The sequence below is a fragment of the Dendropsophus ebraccatus genome, chromosome 9 (assembly GCF_027789765.1).
Source record: "Dendropsophus ebraccatus isolate aDenEbr1 chromosome 9, aDenEbr1.pat, whole genome shotgun sequence".
Taxonomy (NCBI): Eukaryota; Metazoa; Chordata; class Amphibia; order Anura; family Hylidae; genus Dendropsophus; species Dendropsophus ebraccatus.
The window spans coordinates 83,913,341-83,932,985 of record NC_091462.1 but is presented as its reverse complement, the minus strand read 5'-3'; the positions used below and the strand labels follow the sequence as shown (position 1 = coordinate 83,932,985).

General features: G+C 43.2%; 1 protein-coding gene across 6 annotated transcripts in view; it reads left to right on the top strand.

Annotated features, from left to right (window-relative positions):
• CLEC16A (C-type lectin domain containing 16A) overlaps nt 1–19,645 on the top strand; it is a 179,354-nt gene that overhangs the window by 11,074 nt on the left and 148,635 nt on the right. For all 6 annotated transcript variants that reach the window (XM_069983732.1, XM_069983736.1, XM_069983731.1 and 3 more), the window contains 7 exons: nt 1,950–2,078; nt 3,602–3,735; nt 4,678–4,826; nt 5,185–5,290; nt 11,388–11,511; nt 17,179–17,353; nt 18,651–18,704. In XM_069983732.1, the coding sequence (XP_069839833.1) occupies nt 1,950–2,078; nt 3,602–3,735; nt 4,678–4,826; nt 5,185–5,290; nt 11,388–11,511; nt 17,179–17,353; nt 18,651–18,704 (871 nt within the window). The remainder of the gene's footprint in view (nt 1–1,949; nt 2,079–3,601; nt 3,736–4,677; nt 4,827–5,184; nt 5,291–11,387; nt 11,512–17,178; nt 17,354–18,650; nt 18,705–19,645) is intronic.

Sequence of the window (19,645 nt, the reverse complement as noted above, 5' to 3'; positions counted from 1 at the left end):
CAGTTATATAAATATTAATATTATTATACTAGGATAGCTTGTCATGTACCATTTGTTTCCATCTGACATAATTCATTGGTTTCCCCATAAGCGCAAACAAATAAATAAATAAACAAACAACACATTGCAAGTATTTGGTCTGCATCTTTGTGCACGATATGCAATTTACTATGCTTTTGGGATCCTGTTGCACTTATATATACCGATACAGATTTATTCTATCATATTGTATATTTATATCTATAATGATTATTCATTGTTCTGTATTTATATTTATAATCACATAAATGTACATGGTATAGTGTTAATTAGATGAATTATGCGAGCCCTCTTTGCCTTCATAGCATTTTTCGTGTATGTTTTATTCTGAATGAATATGTTGCCGCAGAAATAGTATTGTCTGTTTTAAAGGGTTAACCTGTGCACCTGTTTGTTACACCTGTAGTGGTGATGATTTAAGGAAGTAGTTCACAAGGGAAACTTAGGTGATCAAGAGCGCGCATGCGCTTGAAACGGGTCCTGTGGGGTCACTGCACTTAGGTGCTGTTTGTACATTTGGCATTTGGAAAAATAAAAAGAATCTCTCTGCTTCAAGTGCTGGATTACCGACTTCTTTTCCTGAACTGTTGTACCACGCATTTGCCAGATGCGAATCCGGGGCACCAGAGAATTCTTGGCCGGTGAGCTGACAATTACACATTTTTGTTTGCAATAATATCATATACCTAATAGGTAATAAGCACTATATATATATATATATATATATATATATATATATATATATATATATTCACCATACATGTTACCACCATACTGACCAAATCCCATATTATGATAATGCTCGCTCCGCCCTCACTCTAAAGAATATATAGGGGATTACAGTGCAGTTACATCCAGTGATGCACAGGTGACACCTTCTCTTGTTTTAAGTTGTTCACTATTCCTTTTTCTTCTCCATTCAGCCTGTGCCATCATGAAGACTTCTCCTGGTCGTGGCTTGTCTCTGCAGAATCTTTTGTACAAACATTTTAGGCTCCTCATTCCAGTTCCCTCTTCAACTCTATACAAATGCCCCATCTCCATCTAGCACCATATAGTGTTAGGTCTACTCTGTGTTCCTATACAGTATTATACTGTCACAATCGCTGTGTTCAGTAGCCTCTTTACAGCAAGAGGTGCAGCTTCCCCCCTGTGTATAAGAAGGATATACAGTACATGCTCTGTATCAATATTAAAGAGGTTGTCTATACTTACCAGAAATCCAGGTCCAGTCTCCTGAAGGAAGATTTTTAGTCTTGTGGTGGTTGGGAAAAAAAAAGAAACTAAACACAGGAAGTCTGACAAGTACAAAGAGTCTATGTGTCCATCAGTCACATGCCTTCTCTGTGAGCACTCAGATGACCAGGACTTCCTGTGTTTAGACTTTTTTTTTCTCAAAGTCTAAACACAGGAAGTGCTGTGTTTTCTGTGATTGATAAAAAAAGTAAATTGCAAACTTGCTTTATATCACATCTACTGTTGTTTTTAGATTTTAAAAAGTTATAACAGCAGTGACACTTTAAAAGTATACATTTTAATTTAATGGCTATATTACTATGTATAAAAAAAATGTTCCACTCCAATGCACCCCTAATGTAGTAATGCATTGATGCATATGATTCTTTTCCATAAGGGAATATGGGGAAAGGAAAAGAAGACTATGCTATTCCATATAGTAAAAAAAAGGTATAGAGGAGTCTCGCCTGTGTTGCGTAAATTGGAACCGATACTTTTAATGTGCGCACCGTGAGCTTTCAATGTATACACCAGACTCTGCGCACACACAGCGTGAGGCGGTATAAAAGAATAAAACAAGGATTTCACACAATACTAGCATATTATTATAGCAGATAATAGCATGTGTTCCTTTTGTTTCACTGTTTACTGACTGCCCTATCATTATTTTCCAGGTACATGTACCATGTTTTAACCAAGAACACCACAGTCACAGACCTAAACCGCAACTTACTGGTGGAGACCATTCGATCCATTACAGAGATTCTCATCTGGGGAGATCAGAATGACAGCTCTGTATTTGAGTAAGTAAACACTTTGAACCAACATCGAATGCAAAGAGGGTCGTAACCAATGTAAGATATACCCACAAACCCAAGCATGGCAGAAAGGGAAGGATATCCTAAAATGTAACCTATAGTTAGTGCACTATGACATACCTGTATGTCATGTTGTTGTTCAGTTTGTATATAGTGGGCTTGAGACCTGCTCAGGGCTGCTGCAGTGGGAATTAAAACACTATTGGCGGTGCTATAGGGGTGTAGCCCTTGCAGCACCATGCATTGTCTATAGAAGTGTCAAATGTACCTGAATCTCCCTGCTACAAGGAGCATGTGCCGATCCACTGCTCCATGCAGAAGGGAAAGTCCGGGCCCCTTTCTGAAGATCATGGATGTTCCCAGAGATTGGACACAGAGATCAGACACTTCTCATATATCCTGTGGGTAGGGGATACGTTTTTGACCTAGAATACCCCTTTAACCGCTTTTGGACCAGAAATTTTATTTATTTTTTTCTTTCTTAAGGGTAGAGATGAACGAACCTTGCGCATGCTCGAGTTCATCCGAACCCGGGCGTTCGGTATTTGATTAGCTGGGGCTGCTGAACTTGGATAAAGCTCTAAGGTTGTCTGGAAAACATGGATACAGCCAATGACTATACCCATGTTTTCCACATAGCCTTAGAGCTTTATCCAACTTCAGCAGCCACTGCTAATCAAATGCCGAAGGTTCGGGTTTGGATGCACTCGAGCATGCTCAAGGTTCGCTCATCTCTAGTTAAGATCCATAGCTCTTTCATTTTTTTAACACCTGACAGGTGTGGCACCTGTTTTTTGGACATTTAGAGGCTGCAATCACTATAGGTTGTGGAATTTAATTGGTTAAGTTACTAACACCAGCAGGATCCTTGGGGTCAGTCATTAGCAGTGGGTGTATTTTGCACATAGCAGCAGTCACCTCCTCATGACTGACTAAATATATTTACTGTGGGCGATCATCAGGAGGTTATGGGGGATTCTCATCACCTAAACCTTTGCTTTGCAGTAGTTTGTCCCCTTTCTCTCCCTGTATAGCTCATTGTCTAGGTTCCCAACTGCTGCTCTCTGCTTTGAAAGCTGTGGCCTGGCTGTGATGCCACTCTGGTGGCCAGGATACCTGGGAGAAGTCAGTTGTTGTTGATCAGTCATAGATTAAATTTATATATAAAATTTTTATATCCATAAAATCAGTGGCCTATCCTTAGCACCGCCAATTGTTTTAATGGACCTATCTACTATTGGGCCATCAATTTTACCAAGCTGCATAATCCCTTTAGGGTAGCTTCGCACGTACCGTATCACAGCTGATTTTCTGACTAAATGAATGAACACAGCATTAAATCCGCACTGTAAAATCCGCTGCGGATCTGCAGCAGAAAATACGGTACGTGTGAAACTACCCTTAATCACTAATCCATAGAACTTTTGATAAACCTACTTTGTGTCCTGCTTGAGAGTATGCTAGCATGTGACATTGTATTGAGCGTGTTATCTAAACTCTTGTTGCAGCTTCTTTCTGGAGAAAAACATGTTTGTCTTCTTCTTGAACATTCTGCGTCAGAAATCTGGCCGCTACGTCTGTGGACAGCTTCTTCAGACGCTGAACATGTTGTTTGAGAACATAAACCATGAAACATCTCTATGTAAGTTTCTCTTCTGACAATGAAAAATCATACAGTACATTATACCTGACTCTTTGTCCAGTGTGAAGAGCAGTTGGATGCCGCCCTAGGGAGTCCTGGAAATAGGCCATAGGCTTTATCCATGTTTTCCAGGCAGTCTTCCGGCTGTATCCAAATGATGAGTGTTATGGTTCGGAGTGGTCGCCAAACTCGTGTGATACTAATTCCCATTAAAAACAGTGTAGTGTCCATTGCCTGTTTCTTTTCCAGCACATGTTGGTGCGAGATGTGTGCCAGAATGCATGCTTAAAAGCCCAATGTAGACCTTTTCTAGACAGTATTTGTTTGGCAAAGTGTACTATTTTTTTTTTTTTTTTATCAGTAAAATTTTAATGATTATATATCAATTATTTTCCAGTACAGAGGAGTACAATAGGTATGTGCATTATTACTTAGAATAAAGCAATATTATCAGACATAATGAAATCGTAGGACTAACTAACCCACCAGGCAACAAAGTCTAAAGATGTGCCTCTAAGTCTAAAGAGTATAGCGCACCTATGAGCTGTATTATATATCCTGATGTGCAAGGTAAATGAGTGTCCATCTGCTAGATCAATTACTTACAGAGCTTATTATACTGCTCGATTATCGCGTGGCAAGAGCTGCACAGACATTGTTAACAGTGTTCTTGGAGCCCTTGCTTTATATAGAAAATAATATGTTATTTACTTCTCCACACTCCCTGGTTTTGTGCTGCCTATTTCCCACTGACCAGAGCCACCGCTGAAGCTTCTACACCAGTCTCTGAAATGACAGGCCACTCAGCCAATATCTGGCCGAGACGAAACAGCACTGCGGATGGTGATTGGCTGAGCGGCCTTTTACTTCAGAGACTGGTGTATAATAATTTTTTTATTGTCAAAATATTGGTCACAACATTTGGCCCCTCTTTTTCTACAGATTATTTGCTGTCAAATAATCACGTAAATTCCATCATCGTCCACAAGTTTGACTTCTCCGATGAGGAGATCATGGGTTATTACATCTGCTTCCTGAAAACCCTCTCCGTCAAACTCAACAGCCATACCGTACATTTCTTTTACAACGAGGTAAGACAGTAGGAAATGAACCGCTTTTCACACCTTGACGTTCTTGTACACAGGCATGTGGTTGGGTTAGGATTTAGGTTTCATCCTATACCATTTTTGTGACTGCATTTTTTACTGTTTTATGTGTTTTTTATGGTATATTTGATAAAAATGAAAATAAATCTTTACTGGAGGTCCTGTTGTTTCCATTGCTGTTTGGTTCTAGTTAATGTGGCACAGGCTGTTTATGTGATTTGTGCGTGCCAATTGATAGCTGTTCATAGTTTTTTCTTAAAATTTTCTGAGTTTCTTAGATGGACACTTGAATAGTCTGAAGAGTAGTAGTAATATTAATAATAGTTTCTGTTTTCCCTTCCAGCACACCAACGATTTTGCTCTGTACACGGAAGCAATTAAATTCTTTAACCACCCTGAGCACATGGTTCGGGTCGCAGTGAGGAACATCACATTAAATATATACAAAGGTAAGAATACTTAACCTGGATAGTTGTGGCAATGGCTCAGGTGATAGAAATCAAGATTGTGCCCTGGGTTTCTATACGAGGAATACTCGCTAAACACAGTCACAAAAACACCTTGAAATCTGCTGGAGACTTTATTAATACCATTAGCTGTTTTTGCCATGTTGGTGGGACCCCCCCCCCAGTACTCTTGGGTGCTTTTAGGTATCCTGTTCATTCTGAACTACAGATGTCAGACTTGCAGCCCTCCATTTCTTACAAAACTACAATTCCCATCATGCCTGGAGAGCCAGAGCTTTAGCTTTTAATTCCAAAATAACACATGTTTATGACTATTTGATCTGGGTCTTTTATAGGTTCCTTAGGCTAAAATTTATTTCCACCCCTTTCCCAATAAGGGCTATAATGGTCGTAATCTTTTGTAAGTTTTCTTCCATTCATGGGCTAGTATACACATTGTAATTTAAGCAGTCACCACTAGATGGCACAAGTGAGCTGCGGGAAGGATATGCTCATTATTACAGAGTTTCATGTTAGTAGTTTGGAAAATCCTTTTAGAGTATATACCAAGGAAATATTACACCTTTTCTTACATTTTAGAACTTCACATAAAACTCTAAACAGAAATGATTCTCTGATTATGAGATCCATTGTCCTTAGGTCTAAGCTCTCTTTCTTTATTTAGTAAGTCATGCAAATAAAGGATGGGCTCAGGAGGTTTGGGATCATGAGATGGAGAGATTGGTGGCTTATACTTTCTCCATAGTTATAGGCACTGTTTAATCACATGTTCATTAATTGCTTGGGATGGAATATATTTTTTATAAATCATCTCATTGTTCTACCCCTAGTTATCCTTGAAAATTCCCTCAGGTGTCATTTTAAGATTGTAGTTTCATATAGAAAATCTGTGCTTTGTGCTGTGTGTTAGCTTTGGTTGCAGGCTGCATTCAGCATCCAGTAAGAGACCAGGAAGATCAAGGGCACCTGAATTGCTGAAGGCCTTTACGGGGGGGGGGGGGGGGGGTCTGGGATTTGAAGGGGAAGGGTGCACAGGAATGTCTTCATTAGAATATGAGAGCCCTATGAAATTAGTATTTTTCACTTCAGAAGTTGGATGCAGCCCTTAGGAGTCCTGGAAAACAGTGCTCCCTTAGACAGCTTCCAACTTCTGCAGCCACAGGGGGTGAAATGTAGAAGGTTCAGGGAACATTGCCATACCCCAACAGCTTGGTATCTCTGCTCAACACTGCTGAGTTTTATTCGTTTAGTGTTGCATCATATCTGTATTCTTAACGGTTTTTACAAATATTCTTAATGAATGTTGTAAATTATATACATTATATAAATCTTTCCCATGATACTTCCGCCTGACAGCCTTTTTGTAGTTAGTGTTTGTGTTTATTGTGGGTAACTGTATCCCCATTCTCAGGTTTATTGGGGTCCCAGCAGTCTGTCCCCCAGCAATCAGCTTGTTATCCTCTAACCTACAGCTGTCATATTGCGGCCCTCCAGCTGTTGCAAAATAAAAATTACCATCATCCTTGGACAGCTAAAGCTTTGGCTGTCCAGGCCTGATAGTAATTGTAGTTTTGCAACAGCTGGAGACACCCCTGCTCTATTCTATTCTATACTGAGATGGGAATACGCCTTTAAAGCGAACCAATCACTAGGATTTTCTTTCTATTAGCGGCTGATAGATGGGGTGACACGCTGCCTTACCATGTGTTCTATGCAGTTTTTCGGACGTGTAAGGCAAGGGGAGAGCTGGGAACTAGTTTTCTGGGCTGTGACTAGTCACGGCTCTCAGCGCACTCTGTGGGGTGATGTACAGGAATAGCGCCCAGTTATAAGCCGCTTTTCCTGTCAATCACCGCCTCACCGAGAGGCAGAGAGCCGTGACTAGTCACAACCCAGATGCCTACTTCCGTAGTGTGAACCTACCCTGATTCTGTAGCGTATTATATGAGATAGAGCTGCAGCCTGTCTCCTTTTCCTCTGTTAGGCCCCCTTCACACGTCCGGAAAAACCATCCGGATTTCCTATCAGGAAATCCGGACGGATTTCCGGACCCATAGACTTTAATTGGTCACGGACACCCTTCCGGATTTTTCCGGAAGGCTGTCCGTTCCGGAAAATATATCCGGAAAAAATAGGACATGTCCTATTTTTGTCCGGAATTCCGTTCCGGACGCCCCCATAGAAGGCTATGGGGGCGCCGGAATCACGGGCACTTTCCTGATGTACATCAGGAAAGTGCCCGTGATTCCGGATGGTTGACAGCCCGCCGGCACCCCCGCTGCCCGAACGCCGCGCCGCCACCACCCAAGGGATCCCTGCACCCGGACATCAGCTGCCGCCGCCCGGTGACCCCGCAGCGCCGCATCGCATCACCCCGCCGCCGCCGCCCGATGACCCCGCGCCGTATCGCATCACGCCGCCGCCCGCTGACCCCGCATCGCATCACCCCGCCGCCCGCTGACCCCGCATCGCATTACCCCGCCGCGCCGCATCGCCCCGCCGCCGTATCGCATCACCCCGCCGCTGCCGCCCGATGACCCCGCCGCCGCATGACATCACCCCGCCGATGACCCCGCCGCATCGCATCATCCCGCCGCCGCCGCCGCCCGATGACCGCGCCGCATCGCATCACCCCGCCGCCACCCCGACCTCTGTTCCCCTCCCTCTCCGAGTCCGCAGCAGCTTGCACCCGCCCGCCCGGGACTCCCACCAGCTGCCGCCGCTGTTCTTCCGCCGCCGACAGGTGAGATACACAGCCCTCTCCCCCCCAATACTAAAACTCCCACCATGTCCTGCTAACAGGCCATGATGGGAGTTGTACTTCTGCAGCCTGTGGCCATCCAGGTTGCAGGAGTACAACTCTCATCATGTCCCTGTTGACAGGTCATGATGGGAGTTGTACTTCTGCAGCCTGTGGCCATCTAGGTTGCAGAAGTACAACTCTCATCATGCCCCTGTTGGAAACACTTTTTTTTTACTCATCAGGAAATCCTGAAGGTTTTTCCTGATGATTTCCTGATGGTAAAAACGGATTACTGTCAGGAAATCCTGATACTATCCTGATGACATTTGAGGTCTCCTGATCAGGATTTCCTGACAGTAAAAACTGACACGGACGTGTGAATGGGGCCTTACTGTAGCTGATAAACACAGGAGAACAGGGCAAAGGGAGACATAAAGAGGGGCAAGAGGGTGGGGCTTCAAGGGGTCACATCTGAGCTTCCTGGAAGGATCTAATAGGTGTAATCCCATAGTTCACAGGATATTGGTAAAACAGTAAAGGCTGTCTTCCCATCTACACATTAGAGCATGGAAATCCTTAAGCGATCACGTGATCCAGCTGCGGTAACAGTGACATGTATGGATGCAGCTGAGCTGGGATGAAACAGATTACACTATAGGAGTACTGACAGTGAATTAGCATTAATAAAACCCAGTGTGCTTCTTTATCCAATGTAACCTCAATCATTACACAAGGTTTACCAACTCTCCTGAAGAGAAAGTGGTCCAATATATCTCAGCCTTTCAGGAGCCTGGAAAAGACTGCACCATAGTAGGCATATGCTATAGAATTGTCTACAAAGATGAATTGTCTGTAACTATGACATGATTGAACAGGATTTTCAGTGACTGGCTGAATAGGATGACACTGTGAGCTGTATTTACTGGTGAGGCTTCTCATGTGTTACTGACTTAACATATAGTAAATTATTAAATACTGCTGCTTGTCTGTTTTCACTGTTTGTAGATTCCAGGGCTCATTCACATTTGGCATAATTAAGAGGTTTTATTTTTCTCCCTCCTCTTTTTTTTTTTTTTTTTTCCCTCCTCTAAATGTGAAGGAGCCCTGCCCGTAACTACTGATGCTTTTATGAACAAAGTTCTGATTATAATAATTCTTTTCTGTTTCTTGCTCTCTCTTCACTGGTGACCCCTATGTGCCATATCACAGTATCATGTAAGTTTGCTAACTTATGCTAAGTTTGCTTTACCTATGCATGTGTTTGGACTTGCATGAATGTTTACATATTGGTGGTGGGTATCAGATGATGACCTGGGTATCACATGGGGCTTATCACATGTAGATCATCTTCCAGAAACTAAATTTGCCTAAAGTGATTTCCAGCTTTGCATTTGATAACTGAAGTAGGCTGGGAATGAAGACATATTTAAAGGAGTAGTCCAGCAAATATTTTTTCTTTTAGATCAACTGGTGCCAGAGATTTGTAATTTACTTCTATTAAAAAAAATCTTATGTCTTCTAGTACTTATCAGCTGCTGTATGTTCTGCAGGAAGTCATATTTTTTCCAGTCTGGAGAGCAGGCGAGGTTTTCTATGGTGATTTGCTACTGCTCTGGACAGTTCATGTCATGGACAGAGGTTACAGCAGAGAGCGCTGTGTCAGATTGGAAAGAATACCCTACTTCCTGCAGGACATAAAGCAACTGATAATTATGGAAAGACTTGAGATTTTTTTAATAGACATAAATTACAAATCTCTGGCACCAGTTGATCTAAAAGAAAACATTTTTGGTGAACTACCCCTTTAACAGGTGCCCACATGTACATTGCTCACCACTGGTCTGCTGTCATTCCCATACCATGTCATCCATTATATTGTTGAACCATTAAAGACTAATAAAATAGGTGGGAAGATTAAGGGCTTGAGTTCATTCATTGCAGCACTGTTGCATCATTTCAGTAAACGTACTGCATCGTGTGTGAACACAGCCTGACAATGCTGCATAATAACTAATCACTTGGCTGACGGCTATCTAAGGTGCTGAAACAGCTTCTGTGATCATCGGCCAGCATGTTCATTTGTGTACGTCTGTGCGGGATATTTTGAACTTGTGTCAGGGACAAACTGAGCTGTGAGTGCTATAAAGATGTACACAGAAATGAATGGGGTTTTCTGGAACTGGGTGATGATGGCCTATTTTCAGGATAGGCCATCAGTATCTAATGGGTGGAGATCTGACACCAGGCTGTGCCGAACGTTCCTGTATATGGGGAGAACAGGGGAGAGAACTGACAGCTGAATGATCAGTCTGCCGTCCGTTATTGAAGGTGTACGGCCACCCTTTATAGAATAGGAGCTGAGCTGTATAAACTCGGCATGGCCCCTACACATTGTACAGAGTTGTCTACCTCTGTATTTTTATTATGACTCTTAGGCCTTATGCACACGTTCAGTATTTTTTTCATGTCCGTAGATTCCTCCCGCTATTCACCCGTACAATTTGCTAAAAAATACGGATTGGGCATCTGTAGTGCATCCATGTTTCCGTAAATCAGGTTTTTTTTTTCCAACTAATGACCTTATTTTTTACGTAAATACAGGTGCCAAAAGGTTACAATCCATAGAAAATTGTGGATCCCATTGATTTTCATGAGAGAATCCGCAAAAAAAATCTGGGTCCACATTAGGACATGTCCATTTTTTTTTTTAAGCATTGGTTTGCACCCTTGTAATCCGCTGATTGGGTGAATAGCCCAATAGACAACAATGTGCAATAACTCGAGTATGGAAATACGGATCCGTAGATTACGGGATGTGTGAATAAGGCCTAAGGTGGCAAGATGAAAAACGAAAATTGGCAGCATCCTTATGCAGATAGTGATGGCTGATTTGTAATGCATGTATATTAAAGACTGTCCATGCAGTTATATATATGCACGTATTCAGACTTGTGTGCATATAATGTATCTGTTACTTTTATACTATCCTTGCCCATAGTTTATGTGGTTTAGTTTGTTTCATTGCCGATAATAGGGACATTATTAAACAGATTTACAGGCCCGCTCCTCGCGGTGGCAGCCATAACATATTTGTAATCAGAGGATGCAAATAAAAAAAGGAAATATTGTTAGACATTTATGGCGTAGGCTATAATCATTAAATCCGCTGCTGAGTGTACAAATATACAGGCTTTACCCGATTTTAGCTTAATGGACACCGTCCTTTCAAGGGCATTGGCTTGTTGTATCATTAAAGTAATTGTTTCCTAATGCATTGCTTGTGCTTATCTTCTATAGTAACCTGTTTCTTTTTCTTTTTTTAATCCTTATTTTTAGTTAACAACCAGCCCATGTTACACTATATAAGAGATAAAACTGCTGTGCCGTATTTTTCCAATCTGGTGTGGTTCATCGGGATTCATGTCATTGAGCTCGATAAGTGCGTCCAGACTGACGAAGAGTAAGTATAGTGTAAAGGTTGGGTTATATATTGAAAGTACAACAAGTGGTAATATTGTGACCCAGCCTTGTTTAAAGGGGGTTAATAAATACAGACACTTATCCGGGTTTAATGATACATTTTTAACCTCTTCTCTCCTTGGAGTGGTCATTCTTGAAAGAGCAAAAAAATGCTTCTCGTTTATCAATTGCCTTTCAACATGTCCTATTACATGAAAAAATTATCAGCCTGTCCGGCCACTAATCGGCCAGGTAAGGTCGGCTCCATAGACTTACATTAGGAGCCAGACTTATCATGTAACATAGAACTTGGGGGTGGATAGTGTCTCTCTTTTTGAACAATAGGTACACTTTAAAGGGGTATTCCTATACTCCCCCCAACCCCCCCCCCCCCCCCAAACCAAAAATTGAATATCTCCCGAATGTAGCTGGTCTTACTCACCATGTCCTCCTGAGTATTTTGAGCCATCACCCGTCTTTGTAGCTGCTGCTGTTCCCGAGAAAAAGTTTTTCTAAAAACCGATATATGTATACAAGATGGCGCTGGCCTGGAAACTACATTTCCCAGCATGCAGTGCTTCCTGTCAGCAGGGCATGATTCCCTGGAAACAAAACAGATGGAGAAATGTATGCATTTGTGTGCAACCGTTTTGATCCGTTTTTCCATTGACTTCCAAAACTGATCAGTTGTTTTAATGGACACAGAAATGAGGTCGGCTACGTTTTTGTGTTTGTTAAAATAAAAAAATCTGATTAGTTTTCTTTGTAATGGAAGTCAATGTAAAAGGGATGTACACAAATGCATACGTTTATCCGTCCTTTTTTTTTTAAGCCACTTGCATGAAATGAGTCCTTAAAAGTTTTTGACCTAGTGAGATCCGTATCTTTTGGCTCCTTTAGCTCCTTTGTACTGGTCGCCTGCCGTTACCTCTGTGATTATTGGCAGTCCTGTTCTCTAGACCTCTGATAATTCATTGTAGCAGGATTTAGTGGTTTTCTTACAGCATGCTCCATCAAACAGCCATAAGTAACAGTAAAGTGTGCAGCTTACACTTTGCAGCCTCTGGAAACGCTGGCTTGGCACATTCTTCTTTCCAGCACTTTTACTGCGAGCGGCGTTGTTTATGCATTGCTGCACTGATCATTAACATTCTCAAAATGCCGAGTTGCAGAACCAAGATTTATCAATGAGGACCCCTGCGAAGACTCCTCCAGCCGCCTGGGCCGCTGCCAGGATTTAGATCATTCTCGTTGCTGCGTTGTTTTTTTTTTTTTTCTTTTATAAACAACTGCTAAATCCTCGATGCCTTTAATATACTGCGTTCTCAATGATGGTATGACTGCCTCGTAATTGGATGGTAATGAATTATTCACAGCTTCCTTGGGGTCGGGGCCCCCGCAGCAGCCTTCTCATGTACTCACTGAAGCCACGCTTGTTGTGCTTGAGTGATTGGAGTGGTAGCGTAATCCATATTCTCAAACTATCCATTAACCTGATTGTAATTTGCCTAAATTAATAGACCACATTCCTGAGTGGGGAAAGATGGAAGCACAGGATGTTGGGCCGCGTCTGGAGTGTCATTTGGCATAATTGGAGCCGATTCCTGGGAGATCTGAGGTGTCATCCCATACATATTAGGGGAAATTGCATGAAAATGAGAAAACAAAGTCCAGCTTTAAATTGACAGTCAATGCAAAAAACCATAGACATGTCTCCAGGACTGCTTCACGAACAAGTGAAGAAATAAATGCGTCGCTGTGACATGTCAAAAGTTTTTTTGATGACCGGTACAATTTTTCAAAACACTTTTGACATGACATGCTGAGACCACCAATCTTGTAGTGTGCTTTTACCTCTCAGCTCAGTGCAGGGGGCAGGCTCCATTATAAGGGCCCTATTACATGGAGTAGGCCGTTTTGGCAGGTCATCACTCCCAGGGCTCCAGATGGCGACCAAAATGGTCGCCAATGCGACTGACATTTTGCAAATGGCGCCCAGATTTATTAATCTGGGCGCCATTTGCGACTGGCCCCGGTGGCAGCGCGCTGTCTCTTTAAGATGCGCGGCTGATGCGCGGCTGCCGGGGGGTGTCCCGTCCTATCCCCGGCAACGCGGCGCATCAGTGAGCTGCCTGGGGCCCTGACTTCCGGCACAGGAAGCGCACGTCAGAGACGCTTCCTATGTCAGAAGTCACAGCCCCGGCGTACAGGGAGCTCACTGACGCGCCGCGCTGCCGGGGATAGGACGGGACACCCCCGGCAGCCGCGCATCAGCCGGGGACAGCGTCCGAAGAAGAAGAGGATCGCCGGGGGAGCGGGTTGTCAGGTGAGTTTGTGTGTTTGTTTTTTTTAAATATTGCTTAGCATAGAGGAAAGGGGGGGGGGGGCTTTATAATGGGGGAAGAGAAGGGGGGCATCTATAATGGGGGGAGAAGAGGGGCCATCTTCAAGGGGGGGAGAGGGGGCCATCTATAAGGGGAGGGGGTATCTATAAGGGGGGAGAAGAGGGGGCATCTATAATGGGGGGGAGAGGGGGCATCTATAAGGGGAGGGGGTATCTATAAGGGGGGGAGAAGAGGGGGCATCTATAATGGGGGGGAGAGGGGGCATCTATAAGGGGAGGGGGTATCTATAATGGGGGTAGAGAGGGGGCATCTATAAGGGGAGGGGGTCATCTATAAGGGGGGGAGAAGAGGGGGCATCTATAATGGGGGGGAGGAGGGGTCATCTATAAGGGGGGGAGAAGAGGGGGCATCTATAATGGGGGGAGGGGGCATCTATAATGGGGGGAGGAGGGGGCATCTATAATGGGGGGGAGGAGGGGGCATCTATAATGGGGGGGGGGAGGGGGCATCTATAATGGGGGGGAGGAGGGGGCATCTATAATGGGGGGAGGAGGGGGCATCTATAATGGGGGGGAGGAGGGGGCATCTATAATGGGGGGGGAGGAGGGGGCATCTATAATGGGGGGGGAGGAGGGGGCATCTATAATGGGGGGGGGGGGAGGGGGCATCTATAAGGGGAGGGGGCCATCTATAAGTGTAGGGCAAACTGGCTGCAGACACTGGGAGATAGATATATGCACAATTATTATTATCAGGGCCCCTCAGGTGTCTGTATTGTAGGGGGTCACTTGCATTAGTCACTAGGTGAGAGATATATCTATCTATATACACATCTTGTGGGGGGTCACTATGGCTGCAGTCATAAGTCTAGCTCAGTATGTATAGACTGTTGCAAGCTTTTAAAGGGAACCTGTCACCCCCGGTGACGGGGTGACAGGCTCCCAACCCCACGTTAGAACCCCCTATACTCACCTCATCGCGCCGGGTCCCACTTCTGAAGATGGTCGGGTCACGGAGATCTCAGCCGCTGCAGCCCGGCGCGCACACTGAGAGATGAGTCCAACGCTCATAGAGAATGACGGAGCGCTGGACTCTCCCGTCATTCTCTATGAGCGTTGGACTCATCTCTCAGCGCACGCCGGGCGGCAGCGGCTGAGATCTCCGTGACCCGGCCATCTTCAGAAGCGGGACCCGGCGCGATGAGGTGAGTATAGGGGGTTCTAACGGGGGGTTGGGAGCCTGTCACCCCGGCACGGGGGTCGACAGGTTCCCTTTAAGTTCAAGTTCAGAAGAGTAAGCCTCATTAGAAGGCTAGCCAAGTGAAGCTGAAGTACTGAGTCAGACTGAAAACGTTCAACATGGAAACTTGCAACTTGACAACCATATACAAACTAAGAAAAGAAAGGATCTAAAGGAGGAGGATGCTGCCGCGGCCTCTGCACACAGTAAGTCCCATTTAACATAACATTAATTTTACATGGTTTAAAATGTTGGCGACCAAATATTCTATTTGGCGCCTTAATTTTTCAGGTTAGGAGCCAATGGCTCCTAGGTAAATTTTTTAGTCTGGAGCCCTGACTCCATGTTATAAAGACAACGATCAGCCGATGAAACTATTATCGGCTAATCGTTTAATCCAGTCTAAAAATCATCAGCCGCCGGGCGCACATTGCAAATTATACATACCTGTCCACGCTCCCTGGTCCTGCTAGCTTTGGCCGGCTTCTCACAGACACCACTGGAATTTCTGAGCCGATATCTGAAGTGACAGGCCGCTCACTGGCCAGGACGGGACACTGTCTTAGGGTGGTATTACACAGGCCAATGTCCTTGCAGCCCTTGTTTAAACTGTATACATTACCTGTCCAGGTTGCAGGGCTCCTCTTCCTCTGTGCTTCTCCTGGGTCCCGCGTGCTCCAGCTTCAGAGCGGCCTGTCTCAGCTGACAGGCCGGTCAGCCAATCACTGGCTGCGGCGGTCCCGGCCTGTGATTGGCTGAGAGGCCTGTCAGCTGAGACAGGCTGCTCTGAAGCTGCAGCGCGTGGGACCCAGGAGAAGCACAGAGGAAGAGGAGCCCTGCAACCTGGATAGGTATGTATTCCTCTTTGCATGTCATCGGCCGCACACAGATATGACACATAGCAGTGCGCGGTCGGCGCCCGACAATTATAGGTCAGAACCTATATCAATGATCATCGGCTGATCGTTGTCTTTATTACACTGAACCATAGTCGGCCGCATAGGGCCGATTATCGTTCCGTGTAATAGCACCCTTGGGCAAGAGCTGCACAGACATCACTAATGATCATCGAGCTGTGTAATCTGCTCCTAAAACGAGCACCCAATCTAGACTTTTTACAGTGAGATTGTTAGTTCTGTCCATAGAGTTAAGGAACAAAAATTTATTTTGACTGCACTGTTTATGTTGTTAAAGGGGTACTCTGGCTATGTGAATTATTTTTATATTATCCTGGGGCTGCGTAGAACATAGTAAACTTCCTATTCTTACCTCACCATGCTCCCACACTGCAGCATCTCTGTGGCCCCTGCTAAGTGCTCCAGCTGTTGCTCAGCCTATCATTGCTTGTGGCCTGTCCTATCTGTTAGTGATTGGCCAAAAAGGCTGTCACTGCTGAGAAGAGTTTGTCTTGGAAGTAGCGGTGGGAGCGTTCAGCGGGGTACCCATTTTTAGTACGTTCCATGCAGTTCCAGCACATTAAAAAAAATTACAGGAGTATTCCAATGATTTATTTTTTTCTTTCAGATCAATTTGTTTCAGAAAGTTAAATTGATTTGTAAATTAATTTTTCTATTTAAAATTCTCCAATCATCCAGTACTTTTTATCTGCTGTGTGTCTTGCAGGAAGTGGTGCATTTCCAGTCTGACACAGTGCTCTCTGCTTCCACCTCTGTCCATGTCAGGAACTGTCCAGATCAGCAGCAACTCTAGAAAACCTTTCCTTCTGTGGACAGTTTTTGTATGGGGATTTGCTACTGCTCTGGACAGTTCCTGTCATGGACAGAGGTGGCAGCAGAGAGCACTTTGTCAGACTGGAACAATTGTACCACATTTGCAGGGCATACAGCAGCTGATAAGTACTGGAAAACTTGAGATTTTTAAATAGAAGTAAATTACAAGTCTGTATAACTTTCTGAAACCAAAAAGAAAGGAAAAGATGCAGAGAAACCTAATATCATGTTATGTAGAATTGTAAATTAAAGATAAAAATAAAAAATAATGAATAATAAATTCTGTGAATTAAGTTTTACCTAGTAGCAGTAACCCATCCCAGTTGGCTTATGTCTTATCCATGTGTTTTCCAGACACAAGAACCGAGGAAGCCTCAGTAACTTGGTCTCACAGCATCTGGATCATCTGAACTATCTCAATGATATTCTTATTATCAACTGCGAGTTTCTGAATGATGTTTTAACCGACCATCTACTAAACCGACTTCTGCTCCCCCTGTATGTGTATTCACTGGTGAACCAGGAGCAGGTAACTGAATTGCTTTGTGTGTGATCAGTGTAGACATTTCCTCCATTAGTGATATAGGTATATTACTATGTCTGATGGGTGATGTACTGGTGGGATCACTCACTGCATTTCCATCCTCATCATAGAACACACACCCTTTGCAAACCTCTGTGTGGTACCAGGGTGTGTGATCCCTGGGAGAGCCAATGGGGGATGTGTGGAAAGTCTTGCTGCTTTAGGGCCAATGCTCTGATGGTCTTGTGACTGTCGTTATTAAAGGGAATGTGTCACCTAAATTTTCTTTTACTGATTAGAATCTGACACAAAAATTTATTCGATTTGAATTTGTTTCTATTCTCAATATTTTTTTTTTATTTTACTTATTGCCTGAGGTGGCGGTAACAGCATTTAGTGACCTGCTTTACAGCAAGTCTCATGGACGTAGACAACAATAGTCATACTCTGTCACCTTGAGATAAATGTATAATATCACGGAGTGCACTCTCTAAGCTGTGTGGAGGTCATTCCACAGGGAGCTGCTATTGTTTCCTCTATCTAGTGGTGTCACATGTCGCTGCAGTGTAGATCACTTTACCGCAGCCTCCTCTTATCACTATAGACACAATAGGAAGTCTTAGCTTTAAGCCCCAGTGGTGAGAATGAAAACTACCAGATTTCAGGAGTATTTTATAATAATGTTAGAAACATAGAAATTTTTGAAAAAAGTTGCCAAAAATTCTTTAAAAATATGTTTAACATAAAAACGTTATTTAAACAATGTCATTTTCTGATGACACATTCCCTTTAACATCTTGAGAGCGAAGGTGTACTGTACTGCCTTGATGATGCTGAAGCCCATAATACTAGTATACAACAGGTTCAGTAAAAAAAAAAAACTGAGGGCACTCACGAATCATAGCCATTCTTCTTTATTCAAACATATGTTAAAACCTTCGGTGACGCATGTCAATGTTCAGCAGACGCCAAACCACAAGATGGAGAAGGCCTTGGTAGTGAACTAAGCCACACAGCCGTTCCACTGGAGTTTTAAGGACCCTGAGACTGTCAAAGACATTGGGGCTGATTTACTAATGTGATCCAGTCAGGAAATAGATTTTTTTTTTTTTATCCATTTACCCTGTATGTTTGGTGTTCCGACATATTTACTAAAGGTGTGCGACCCAATTTTTCCAAGAACAAAGTCTCCAAAAAACTTTGTTTAACAACCCTTTAACCACTTTGTTGAAGAAATGCCCATATTAATATATCATGTTATTTTCCTATAATTTACCTTTTCTTGATTTTGTTTCCCTTTTAGGGAACTGACCGTCCACGTATAAGTCCTCAAGTTTCCTTGTACCTGTTATCCCAGGTAAGTTCTTGGTAAATAAGCTTCAGGCACACTCCTCTGGTGGGCGCAGGGGTTCCCCAATCCACTATAGAGTGCTACCATCTGTAGTAGCACAGGAAAACTCTACAAGCTGCTTCTAAAATCTTTATTGGATCACATTATTATCTATCTATCTATCTTATCTATCTATCAAACTCAGGCCCGCCAGCTGTTGCATGACATAATGGCAACTGTAGTTTTGTAACAGCTGGAGGGCCTGAGTTTGACACCTGTGTGTGTGTATGTATGTATGTATGTATGTATGTGTGTGTATATATAATTAATATATATATATATATATATATATATATATATATATATATATATATATATATATATATATATTTATATTAATAATATATAATTTTTTTTTTTTTTTTTAATTACACGTTAAGCTGTATAAACCATTTGGTTGACCCAGAGAGTGAAAGACATAAGGCTATGTTCCCACATCTTTCTAGACGGCCAACATTTTAGTTCCAAAAGCCAGCCAGCTATTGATAATGACATCCGCATGTAATGATCGTAAACATTAGACGATCATGAACAAGAGACGGCTGTCTTTTGACTCTGAAATTACGGCTGTCCAGAAAGACTGATTTCCTGTTGATGGAAAGTATACTGTATATAGTATACAGAAATCCAGTAAGACCATGAAAAAACTTACAGGGTGGATGAAGAAAATAGCATTGGAAGGTAAATATCATAGCTTTGAAATAGTAAAATATCTCCCCATAAAAACCTAAGACAGTGGATGTGAGAGATGCACAGCACTAAAGCAAAGCTGCAAGGTGGTAAGGATGAATAGATAGACTTCATGAGTAAACCTGATGCGCTGGGGACGTGAGAAAATACTTTACTGAAAGAGTAGTGGATGCTTGGAACAAACTTCCAGCAGATGTGGTTGGTAAATCTACAATAAC